Genomic DNA, 13,201 nt, shown 5'->3' on the forward strand with positions numbered 1-13,201 from the left:
ATAAACCCAGATTTCCATGTACCTTTTTTCCCCTCGTTATATCAGCAAATAAAAATGGAAAGAAATTCCTTGAAGTAGTAAGTCATTTATATTTATTCCTTCTCCCAATTAAGTTATAAAATTAACATAATTGTAAAAATGATAAACGTATTTTGTTGTTGTTGGTCAGAGATGTTTTCCCCGTTTTTATAGAATATCTATTATCATTCACAGTAAGATTGTCCTTAAAATAGAAAAACAATAAATTCAAGGCATTATTCTATGTCATCATTCAAACCCAGCCTTAATGAGGAAATCACCATACAAACTGCAACTTCAGTTTTAAGTATAAAACTGACATAAATGAAATATGGTGTTCTGCTGGTGCTTCCCTATAGGAAAGAAGCAGCAGGGCCTTTAGTGTGAAGGATCTGGCCCATTATCATTACGGTGTAATGCAATGCAGTTTAACTGAGTGAATTTAAAAACAGCACCTCACCTAAAAAGAATATGGGCTGGAATAATTAGCATGCACCCCAAAATAAATAGAGCTACATTTTCCAAAAACAATTTCCAAATATTACTAAGTCTAATGGATAAGGAGGGGAAAGAAACACACCACGACTCTCCTTTGTATGATGGAAATAATGTTGATCCTTATGTAAAGTCTTAAAATTAAAATAGAATCAAACAGCAGGAAGGACTTTCAATGAAATATTAAGTCATGCTAATACACAATATCAAATTGCTTTTTTTTCATCTGGAAGCTAAGAGGCTTGGAACCACATTTTGTGTATCTCAGCTCTGAGATCATGGGTCCAATATCTCCTTGAAATAAATCAGCTGCATTAGAATGAGAGACTCCTTGTTGACAGAAGGGAGCTGTTTGTTGCTTGTTTTGTTTTTATGTTTTCTTTTCTTTGTCCCCCAAGAAGACAATGACCCATTTACAATTTTCTGGAAATCCATGTTTTTTGGTGTTGAAACCTTTCCTATAGCTGAGAAGTTATCTCTTCAAAGCATCAACTTTTTTCTTTCTTTTAATGAAGTTAAAATATTTTACTGTAAAAATTGAAAAACGTAGAGAGGTATATGATAAAGGAGAAAATTACCTACTTTTCCATATTTTTCAGGAGAAAATTAAAATCACTCATATCTCCACCATCCAGAAATTACATTCCTAACAAGTTGGTATATTTCCTTGAGCCGAGGTTTATATGTGCCATCCTATTTTTATGCACAACATTGTATCATTAACTTGTCTTAGGCCACTCTTAGTATTTAGAAACATTTTAAATGGTAATACCATTTCAATACCATTTTAAATGATATTATCATTGACCTAGACGGCTAGTTAGGTTGTGTTTTTAAATTGTGCCAAGACGACCAACTTGTCTTAATTTAAGATGGAACAACTGATAAAATGTACTCCACACTCCTCTGCCTTCTTCCCTTTCAGAGTGTAAGGGAACGTAATTCACTCACCTCCATTTCTAAGAAGCCTTGTGAATGTGGTCTAGGATCTCATTTTCCTCATCTCTAAAATGGGGACAATTATATCTACTTCATGATGAGGACTGAATGAACTGAGGCACATAAGCACCTACCAAACCATCTAGCACAAGAAGCATTTGAGAAATGTCAGTTCCCCTTTCTCTGTCAGTTTACTTAAACATCACCAGCAATGAGTTTTATTCTCACAGATGAGGTTCAAAAATGATGAGTGCACTGCCCAAAGTCAGATCACGTTGATTCTACTAGGTGTCAATACAATTAGGAAATTGTGGCCTACTTGAATAGGGACGACTCTCTCCTCACTAAATGGCTCCAGGATGCAGGACTTTTAAAATTCCCCATTCCCTTTCTCTCCTTCTCTCTCTCCCTCTCTTATTCTCTCTCTACTTCTCACTCACCCCCCCCTTCCCGAACTCTTCCCTTGCTCTCAAGATGTCAGTAGCAACTCCTTACTTCCGCCAGTGTACCTTTCTCTTCCTTTCTAGAATTCTGCAGCTTGTGGAAGATTTGTTCACCAAGTTTGTCCTGACTGTGTGTAAACTACATGTTGGTGTTCTGAGTGTCACCTGGGATGACAACTGTCTTTAATATGAAATGCAAAGTTTTATAACAGGGCCCTATAAAACCCATCTTACTACTGGACTTTGTGTTTTGTGTTTTGGAGATATTTCCTGGTAGGAAAGGTCCCTGGCTAGCTGAATTTTCTGGCAGCTGAGGTGCATCTCTGGCTTTGCTATACCTTCCAATTCCTCCATCATCTATGTCTAAAGTTTAGTATTATACATTTATTTCTAATCCAGATGGAAAGCCTTTGTTTTGCTTTTCGTACAGAGATGAAAGATATTGAAACAACACATTTTTAAACTCTCTTCATGTGCCTGGATAAGCCAAAGTCTACTACATTACCATGTACTTGTCTTGCTTTGTGTTAATGAAAATTAATTTCCCGCAATGAGTTTTTATTTTCTTAACACACTGCAAGTTTTTGTCTTCATGGCACATTGTGTTCCAGCTTCAAGGACTAGGTTTATAAGTGAGGCAGGGCCAGAAGACGTTTCTACAACCCACGTACAATAAAAGGCTGATGCGTGGATTTCTAGTTATGTATGACAACTGAATAGATTAGTATTTGTAAAGCGCTCAGAACAGTACCTGGAACACAGTCAACTCAGCGTATTTCATAAATTAATCTGTCCCCGCTCTCGCTCTCACAGTGACACACTTCCCAAGGGTTTGTAATGACACAAGCCAATCCTGCCAGAGCCCACCTGACCACAAACAAATCTTGGATGTCAGGGGATCGAACAACCTGAAATTGCCATTTGTGTCGCTCAAATTCTGTTGAACGTTGGCAATTTCATAGGCAAGAACCTAACAGGAACGCGATACGCCCAGCTTTATTGCCACTATCCTAGGATTCTGTCGCATTCCTGGGACTGGAACGGTGGGGCTGAGGGGCAGGGCGGGCCGGCGTGGGCCCGGTCCGGGTCCAGCCACCTGTCCCTCCCGGAAGGCCGCCCTCCTTGGCCAGGGTGGGTTAGGGTGGTGGCCCGGGTCTGCGGCCTGGGGCCCGGGGTCCCACACGCACCTGAACAGGGGCCCGAGCTGCAGCAGGTGCAGCAGCAGCACTAGCGGCCGGTCGCGGCTGAAATCGCGGTGCACGAAGAGGAGTGTGAGCTGCACCAGCGTGCAGGGCAGCAGCGAGAAAAGCAGCGTCAGTGCCTGCCACATGCCGTCCCCGCCCGAGCGGTAGGTGCTGCTCAGGTACAGCGCCGCCGTCGTCTCGGCCACGAACAGGAACACGGACGCCAGCACCGAGCCCGGGAATTTCATCTCCGCGCGTCAGCTGCGCTCACCGCTGGCGGACGCAGTGGCGGCAGCAGCGGCCCGAGGGCCTCCCGGCATGCCCGGCCGCGCCGGCTCCCGCGCTCTGCGCTGCCCGCCGAGGGCACGGGGCCCAGGCGCTGGAGCTGGGCCTGGGGGCAACCGACCCGACTGCGACGGGGCGGGGAGCGCAGCCTGGCTGAGACACGCCCACGCGCACCGTGCGCCGCCCGCGCGCCAGAATGTCTGCGGCGTCTCGGCGGCGACGGTCCCCGGGCGGGCCGCGAACTCGCGTCTTACGACAGCCCGCGCAGGAGCCCCAAAGGCTTCGGCGGCTCTGCTGGCCCCGCGCGCTTCCGCTGGGTCCTAGAGCCCCTTGTCCGGATCGCGTTAGAAACGGTTCACATCCCTTTGAAAAACTGCAAACGATGGGCCCTAGAGTGAGGGTCTGGATGCCTTTAAAGCCCAATCCCTATTTTCTGGGCCTAAGGAACGCCCAGTTCCTCAAAGGGCCAGCTTTTCCGGTCATTTAAAAATAACCTGACCATAGAGATGCTTTTCAAAGTACAAGTGTATTCTCATGCACCCAGGATTTACCTTTTTACTGGGCCAAGTAAGCTTGCCTCTCAGCCTTCTAAATACAGTGGTCTGAAGTATTGCTTCCAATGACGAAAGAGCAGCAGAGATAATCCTTAGAAGCCAGTTCCATCCCTCCCAGAAAAAACTGCTTACAAAATTTATTCCTCTACAACTGTGACTAACTCAGACAGGGTAAAGATCAGGGCCTAATAAGGAAATGGTTTTCTAGCCTAGGACATAACCTCTGCTTGCTGGTGTGTGCCAGTCCCAAGACTAACACAATTCCTTTTCACTCACTGAATATGTGACAACGTTCTGGACATCAAGATGAGCTCAGCCCACCTTGTCCATTAGAGCTTGAGCAGGCCACTAAATATCTCAAAAATTCAGGTCCTAACCTGTCCCATAAGGGATTGGACTTTAATAATGACACGATCCCTTTTCCTTATGAAATTAGGTGATTCCATCAATCTGCAGGCATCTCTGGCATTTTTCTATTTAGAAAAATGACGTCAACACAAATAGAACGTGAAGATTCGATAGGAATCCAGACAAAAGTTGTAAAGGGCGAGAACATGAAGGGCTGTTTTTCTTCATTCTTGCGTGGCTCGGGAAAATCTATAAGGGTTAGGAGAGGATTCAGCAGACAGCTGAGAGGTGCCAGGCCCATTCTCTGAAAGGATTACTAATGTCTATTTATAGAACTTGCAGGCCACCATGTCCAGGATCAAGATACACACACTGTCACAAATAAAGAATAGGCAGCAACACTCCACAGAGTATTTTTGTAATATTTTATTTGACACGGTCTTAAGCTTTAAAGGAAAAATATGTAGCTTAGAATTATTAATTAAAGCACACTCAATATTTAGCATTAGATTTTATTTTAAGGCAAAGGATTATCACAGGTTTTATATTATTAAATAGACTGTACATAAATTGGGGGAGGGGCGAGAAGCCAACAAATAACATCACTTTAAACGCTACAGAGTCCAGTTTATGGCAAATTATTTTCTACAATACAAAACTAATACAGAAAACATCTGGAAAGATCACAGTGTTTAGAACGTTGTGACAGCACTTTTAAAAACAGTAAGGTACATATATCTCTAAGCGTCTGACTCAATCCTGCTTTTAAAGAGATTTCATTATACCATGCATTGACTGTGAGCAAACGGCACTCCACTCGGAAAGAGGCAACATCAACTGGCCAGCACTTCCGCCTTCAGGAACAACCAATAACAAAAGCTAAAATCTGATGAGCATTTGCGAGTTGATCCTTCTCAGTCTGCATACCAGCTAGTAACTTGCCCCACTGACTATGTCTTTGAGACATATGCCTTTTTGAGACTTTTTGAGACTATGCCTTTTTGTCCTTGAGAAAAATGTATACATTCGAGCCTATGATTGCTAGTTTCCCTGTCAAATACCTAAATGGATTTTTACTAAAGATCAATTTAATGTCACGTATTGCATTATACTTTCTTGCTAGGACTGAAATACTCATTATTTTTAAAAATATGTACACAATAATAGACTTATAGAAAGTGGGTTTTTTGGTATAATCATATGTAAGACCAGAATACTTGAGAATTTGGTTTTATTATAAAATACAGTACTACAACATTTTGTGATATAGTAAAATATCTGACAGAATGTTCTGCTCTAAATTTAGACCTAGCTGCTATAGATATGTCTTTGAAAGCGCCTCACGGTACCACTAAAGAAATATATAATAATTATCAAGAGGTCAGAGAACCTGTTTTTGGCAAAAAGGCATTTTTGAAGAAGCTTCTTGTTTTCTGTGCAGGACTTTCAAAATTTTAGTTATGTAATACAGATAACTGGCGTTGGATTTAATGCTAATGGAAATTAGTAGGATTTTAAAGTAGTAATAACTACTCTATTATTTGGTTAATTTTTCATAATTTTATGTTTTTAACTGCATTTGTGCTGAGATAAATCTATTAATATACTAATTGATTGAGCAGTTCTTCACAATTCAATACTACTTTAAATAATAGTGTGTATTCTTTCCTATATATAATTAGGAACAAGCAATTATAGTCTATTGACAAATATTCTTTTATATCTCCCAAAATAATTAAGGAATTGCACTAGTTTACTATTGAGTATGAAATGTATCATTAGGAAGGTGAGCTTTATTCTTCCAATGATACAATCATATTTCTGTAAGTATTGTGAATTGTGCAAAAAATCTTTTTGGTAAATTCTATTCGCTTGGGAAATGCACATTCCAAAACTAACATGTGGTGCTTGACTATTCCCGCATATGGCTTTGCAAAGTGTTTCCCCTAATAACTGGATTCTACAAAATCCATTTTTGAAATGTGTGTTAATTTAGCGCCACTAAATCCATGAAATTAAAATTCAGACTTCCTTTCCAAGTAGAGCTCCCCCAGATGTTCAAAGTTGGGAAAGCTGTCACCTTTTTAGAGAATGGGCTGCCCTTTCTTATTAGGATTCTAAAACCAAACTTTTGCACTTAGAATGTCCCACTCCCATTCCTGGACAGTCTATATAAAACTCATGGTATATTTTGCATTTTCAAAAGCAAAGGGATTCTACTGCAGCTACAGTCTCCAGATGACATCTCTAATATTGAAAAACTAAAGTCCTAAAAAACAGACAAAACTGATCATTTAAGTCAATCTTCTTATTTGAATACATCTACATATAAAGATTACTAGAGTCAACTTGGGCCAAATTCAGTGACTGAAGTTATTTCTAATTGGTAATTCCCATGTAAGCACAGATCATAAAACTTATGCGGGCAGCATCAGAGGTCCCACTAAAAGAAAAGCAAAAATATCATTTGGTAAAGATTGACAGCTGCCAAGTATAGTCTATATCTTCTTTAAACTGATTAAGTCACAGCTACTTTACACACTTTACAAAAACAGTACACAGTAAAGCATGTAAATTAACACAACACACAAAATATAAAAAGAAAGCATCAGCAGGACCGGTATTACTACTTAGGAAACTGTATTCTGTTTCCTAAGAATACATATATGTATATACATCGAGATGTTTCTCCCCTCATCTTTTTAGAGTGCTCATAATTTCTGGAAGAATAAGAAGGTGTGTATTTAGGTACTTTCTGAAGATCTATGTCCATGTGCAAGGCATTAAGCCATCAGCTGGTTTCAATTTACTAGGTGGTTCCAGAACAAGAAGATACATCTTGGCTCTGAGGTGATTCTGAATACAAAGAATAAGTAGAGATACGCTCCCAAAAGAGTGGAGGAGGGAAAGACACAAAGTTTTTCTTATATAGAGATACTTGTGGCAATTTCTGGAATTCTCGTCCCCAAAAGTGTAGTAAAGAAAGACCTCAGGTTTCTGTGAGTGCGAGATAATAGGGAATAATACTCTGGGACAGAACCATTGTTCTAGTATCTTTAATGGGGGGCGGGGGCGTCGAGTGAGGGGAGGGGTGTTAAAACTCCTCTGTAGAAAAAAAAATATATAAGCATACCAGAAATGTACCATGCCAGACACTAACCATGTTTTTACAGCAGTGGCTGGGCAATAGGGACGATCAGAGGGTTGAACTTTACCGACACAGAACTCAACAACTTCAAACTGGTTTCTTTACCCAAGGAGAGTTTTCTCAGAGTCTCTCATACATTAATCCACCATGTAAATCTCCAAAAGGGGGTAAAAGAATAGAACTTTCCTAACTTACTTAATCATGGAATACATTTTTCCACAGGGCAGCTCTTGGTACTAGTGCTCTGCGTTTGAGGAAACACCTCAGTAATCAAGTAACATGCCGTGTTTTGTTGCCCTTTTCTCTTCTAACAACAGAAACGTACATAAGCTGTAGAAAGAAGACCTTATCGTTACTATGAAACCTGCACTCTTCAATACAGAGGCCAAGCCACATGTGGCTCTTGAGCACTTGAAATGTGACTAGTCCGATTTGAAATGTGTGGTAAGTGCAGATTTTGAAGATTCAGTACCAAAAGAAATGTAAAATATCTTAATAATTTTGTACTGATTACATGTTGAAATGATATTTTGGATATACTGAGTTAAATACAACATTAAAATTATTAATTTCACTTTTTTGTCTTCACTTTTTTAATCTGGCTACTGAGAAAAATTTTAATTTACATGTATGGCTCACATTTGTGGCTCTGTGAAACTCACATCTGTTATCTTCTACAGATGGCTACTAATGGCTTAAACATGGCAGAAGTTTTAATGAAAATGAATGCTTAAGCCAGACAACTAGAAGTATAACTAGGGCCCTCATTAATTATGTGCTAATTTGTTAGACAGCAATTAACACCCAATGAAGACCCATTCATTAATCAATGTATGCTTGCATATATCCGTTCACTCAGATACATCTAATAGCTAAATGTTGGGTTTTGTTTCATATGTGATACTGACTCTCCCTAAGTGATTCTCTCTCTCTCTCTCTCTCTCTCTCTCTCTCTCTCTCTCTCTCTCTCTCTCACAAACACACACACACACACACACATTCAGAGTCCTACAAGCACTAATAACCAAAGGGGGAAACAAACAGCAAGTACCTGCAAACTTTTTTTCACAGTCCTTGACAGTCAAGCCTTGTGTATCTTTTCTCCCTCTTTTTCCTCCATATTGTGCAGGAAGGAGAAAGGCAAGGAAAAGAAAGGATAGTCTGCTCTTTTAACCATACTGCTCACTAACAACCCCCCCCACCCCAAAGAACAAAAATATGGATGATTTGGTTTTCATTTTAAACACAAAGGCAAAAGAAGATGCAGGAAATTCTGCAGATAAGAGACTGCCATTTGTGGAAGAGTCTAGATAGGAATGGCAGGGTTCAATACTTTAAGAAAATAAAATCAAATATTTTTTAAACCCTAAAGGCATCATTCTTCAGGCCTCTATTTATTAGCATTTTCAATTAAAGAAATCAGGAGAGGGCACCCCCATGATGAGATTTATGATAATGCAAGAGGCCCAGATATTTAATGTCATCATCAACTTCTTTTCCCCCACAACAGTACAAATAAAATGGCCAGGAGGAGAAGCAGGATAAATGCAGTCACCATTCTCTTCTAATGCACAGCTGCACTTGAGGTGGCTCGTTCGGGACCTGTGATCTGACTACAGAATGGGCCCAACTCCTTCTGCTGCTGACTTTGAGGCCAGCCCTTCGGTCCAAAGTGGAGTCCAGCCTTATTGAGCCTGTAGCTCTTAGCTACAAATTGACATGGATGGAAGACATAAGGAGAAAACCTGCCCTCTCAGGATAAAGTAGGTCAAATGATTAAGCAGACATAGGAAAAAACATCAGAATATACTATTAAAAGAGGAGAAGGACAAGAAGTTGCTGAATTAGGGAGGGGGCATTAGAGGTCCCAGGAAGCAATAAAACCCATTAAATGTGCATCCACGACTCCCACTGAGATGCTGAGCTCCAGAAAGCTTTCCCCCACCTTTTGCCTGCCTTCTCATTTGCTTTCCTTGCCAAGTTTATGCCAAGGTCACGTGGCTTTGGTGAATATGAGGCTTACTTATTTAGCTATTAATTTAGGATAGTGTTGAATAAATAACCAAAGTCCCCAAAAGAAGGCCTTATATGTGACTGAGAATATATTTCTATCACTATGTCATGCAGTTCTGAGGCCTGAATTAAAGTGCAGACCAAACTCAACCCAAAATATTTTATTTCCCAGTCCATTTTTGCCCGGTAGATCTAGCCTGCCAACTCCTTTTCTCACACTACTGGCACTGTAATTGTTTGTTTCCAGCAAGCAAAATAAATATTTGCATTAAAAGGAGTTCTTGAGCTAAACCAGCCTATTCCTATTTACTACGGCCCAGTGAATCAGAACCTTCTGAGGCACAGATGCCATAGTCAGGATGGGTTCTAGAATATAAAAAACATACAGTTTGTTTTTACCCATCAAGTGACCCAGACCCTGAGCACTGCATCCACATATGGAGATTCCATTTGGCTGAAATGCTTATTAGAAGTCATAATTGAGCATGATTTTCTATGCATTGTAATAGGTACATAAAATAGTGTCCCCTTTAAATATATACATGACCTGCGTATTACAAAACTGTCATATCCATTTCATCATGGACAATCCTCACGACAACTCTGTGAGGTGGAGAGGGTGATGATGATGATGATGATGATGATGATGATGATGATGGCCCATGGAAGTGGCAGAGAAAGGTTTAAAGATTTCCAACATAGGGCTCCTTGCATTACTAATGTGTTTTTTTTCTCCTTTTAATCATGTTTCCTTAATATGATTATATCACAAACTTAAGTTTGTTGCATTGAAATTATTGATATTGAAACAATTTGAGTACTACCTTAATTAAAATCTTAGTGTGTCAAAGAAAGATAAAGATACAAATTGCCATAGAAGAGTTCCAATTTAGCACAGACCAAGAAAATGATGGTTTCTCGAGTTATCAGAAAGTGAATACTATTGTTTAATAATTAGTCAGTTACCTGAATCACAGGGGAATATATGCTGTCAATCTCTGTTCTCACTTGTCCGATCACAAATGGAACAAGGAAAGTAAAAACCGATGACTGATATGAGATTGGGCATAATGAAGATATGTAATATTTTAGAGTACATATGGAAGAGAAGGCACATAATTGTGTTAGTGCAACAAAATACACAAAATTGAACTATGTCCCCAAAACTTGGTGTTCTCAAAGAATAATGCAGTCTCCCCATTGTTCAGAGATTCTTTCAATCTATCCTCAAATATTTCCACTGTTACCTTCAGGGTTTACAATAGTTCATGCTATTAACACATATAGTAAATAATATTAAAGTTATACTAGTTGTGGTGAAAATGCCCCCATAGCCTTCAAGAGACAAGATGCTTGATTAAGCACTATTCAAAAATACTGTAGAAGAGAACAAATTGGTTAATTAAAGAAGTGACATGCCACACTTTTTTATAGCAACACTTAGAGATATTTTTTCCCCTTCTTGGGAAAACAAGATAGAAAAGAACGTTCCCAAACCTATAATTCTACTCTTTCAGGAAAATTAAAACTTAAAACATGTTTAAGTGCTAAACAAGCTTACCCTGGCTTCTAATTTACCAAGGTGTCAATTCATAGACACACTCAAACATGGACTTTGCTTGGATTTGACACACAAAAGGGTTGCCTTTTCACAATGGTCAGCACAACAAAGTCAGTTACCACACTGGACCTTGAAAGGGCAGGTGAGCAAGAATGAGTCCAGTTTTTCTGAAGTTCCCAGAAATGAAACTGGTATTTTGAGCTAGATTATCACTTCTTAGTGTTTTAGGTTTTAGGTCTCAAGGATGAATGGTGGATCCGCAAACAGAAACAGAAGGTAACTCCCAGGGTTTTTTTGTTCACTGCTATAGCCCCAGATTCTAGTCTAGAATAATGGATAAATACACTTGGGAAGTGAAACCTGGATTTGAATCCTCACGCTTCCCCTTCCTAGCTATGAGACTTTGGACCAATTCCCTAAAGCATCTCAAAGGCTTTCTGGATGATGAAAAAAGCATGTGTTCCATAAAGTCCTGTTTATCAGATGCTTATTACCTTCAGCCAATAGAGGTCAAATGAAATGAATTTAAAACCAGATGGTGGAAGGTCGGTACCACTATCATTTCAAAAGGAGCCTGCATTGTCAAAGGCATTTTGTCTTAAGGCTTTCTGAGAGGTCCTTGATTATTCTTGAAAGAACGTTCTAGAATCCAACTTTAGGAGTCATCTGAAAGCTGCTATTTATGTGGTATGGCCCCAACATGAGTATTTTCAAAGATAAACAATTGAGGCCAATTTTATATATTTACATCTGAGAATGTGAAAATGAAACAAGAAGCTAAACAAGTACATGCTATTCAAAATCATTCTGTCCTAGTTTGTTCTGATGCGTGTGAACATAAACAGTCACAAAATATACAAAGGTTCTTAACTTTCTTCAGTCACAGATTCTTTGAGACTCCTATGAATGCCAGACATCCTCTTCCCAGAAAAATGAGCACTCACACACACAACACACACGCACACATGCATACATGCCAACACACACACAACACACACACGCACCCCCACAAATATTTTTCAGCAACAGAACACTCCCCAACTCTTCCCAAAGCTCATATATGAATCAAGAACTACTGAACCAAATAAGTACTTGGATTTACATGGGGATAGATATAAAATATTTACAAGTATCCACATATTTAATGACTATTTAAATAATTCTTAAATCTTATACAGTACATAACTTCCTCCTCCACTCTGATACATGAAATTGCCAGTGACCAAGTTCTAGGGAAGGGGTAAACTCGTTTTCTGAGTATTGAAGTGACAGATGCTCCTACAGTGTTCTACAAACCACTAGTGACTTGAAGTAGTTTTACAACTTCTATGAATGTACAGCAGGGTTGAATTTAATGTGACAACTTGGCTCAGTGGGTATTGTAGACAATTTCTAGTGCAGCCTGTGTCTTGGAAGATAAGGTGATTAGCCAGGGAGTTCACTCATCTCTTAACCTAGCAGTATAAAACTGAGCTACGTTCTTTTCACAATCACTAGCTCCTTTTTCAGCCAGTGTCTGTCTGTTCCAGGGCACACAGTATTATACCATCAAAGGCAGAAACATCACACTTTTGTAGTGGTTACCCTGATCTTTGAGATTAGTGATTTTTACCAGGAGTACATTTTACAGTTCAGCAAATAGCTTCATAGGAATTACAAAGGCATTTAAAAAAATGACAATAGACAATAACAGCTCACACTTCAAATTGAGAAAAACATTTGACAGCAACACTTGCTACAGTATTGGCTAGCCCATGAATTTTACTATTCTCACTGAGCGTTAGGAAAGAAAAAGCAACCAGGAAAAGAGATGCTCTAAGACTTAAGGAAATTGTACTTCAGGGTTGAAATGAAGTTATGACATGATTTCTTTCAAGTACCCAGGGTAATGATAAAAATAGAGATTCATATGCAAAGTTCTCCATTCAGTAAAAATCATGAATTTCAATAACTAAAGGCATAGGATAGCCAAGAGTTTCCCTTTTCGTCCTTCAGCAAGCTGACACTTCATCCCTCCTAGCAGTTTTCAGCTGGGCAATTATTTTAGCTTTAGATTGTCTTTATTTCTGAATTTAGGTGTGGAGGGCACCCACAAATGTTCAAATTCTCTCTGCATTTGCAAAAGTATGGGCATTTTATTGCCGTAGTCCACATTTCAGTTTTGTTTTCTATGCCCTAACTGAAAAAAAGATGATTTCTTTTTCTCTTTCTCC

General features: G+C 39.4%; 1 protein-coding gene across 1 annotated transcript in view; it reads right to left on the minus strand.

Annotated features, from left to right (window-relative positions):
- XK (X-linked Kx blood group antigen, Kell and VPS13A binding protein) overlaps positions 1-3,824 on the minus strand; it is a 55,655-nt gene extending 51,831 nt beyond the window's left edge. The window contains exon 1 of the mRNA XM_081043382.1: positions 3,083-3,824. Within this exon, the coding sequence (XP_080899508.1) occupies positions 3,083-3,327 (245 nt within the window). The 5' untranslated portion in view covers positions 3,328-3,824. The remainder of the gene's footprint in view (positions 1-3,082) is intronic.
- Between the last annotated feature and the right edge of the window lie 9,377 nt (positions 3,825-13,201).

Source organism: Rhinolophus hipposideros (assembly GCF_964194185.1).
Source record: "Rhinolophus hipposideros genome assembly, chromosome: X".
NCBI classification, from domain to species: Eukaryota; Metazoa; Chordata; class Mammalia; order Chiroptera; family Rhinolophidae; genus Rhinolophus; species Rhinolophus hipposideros.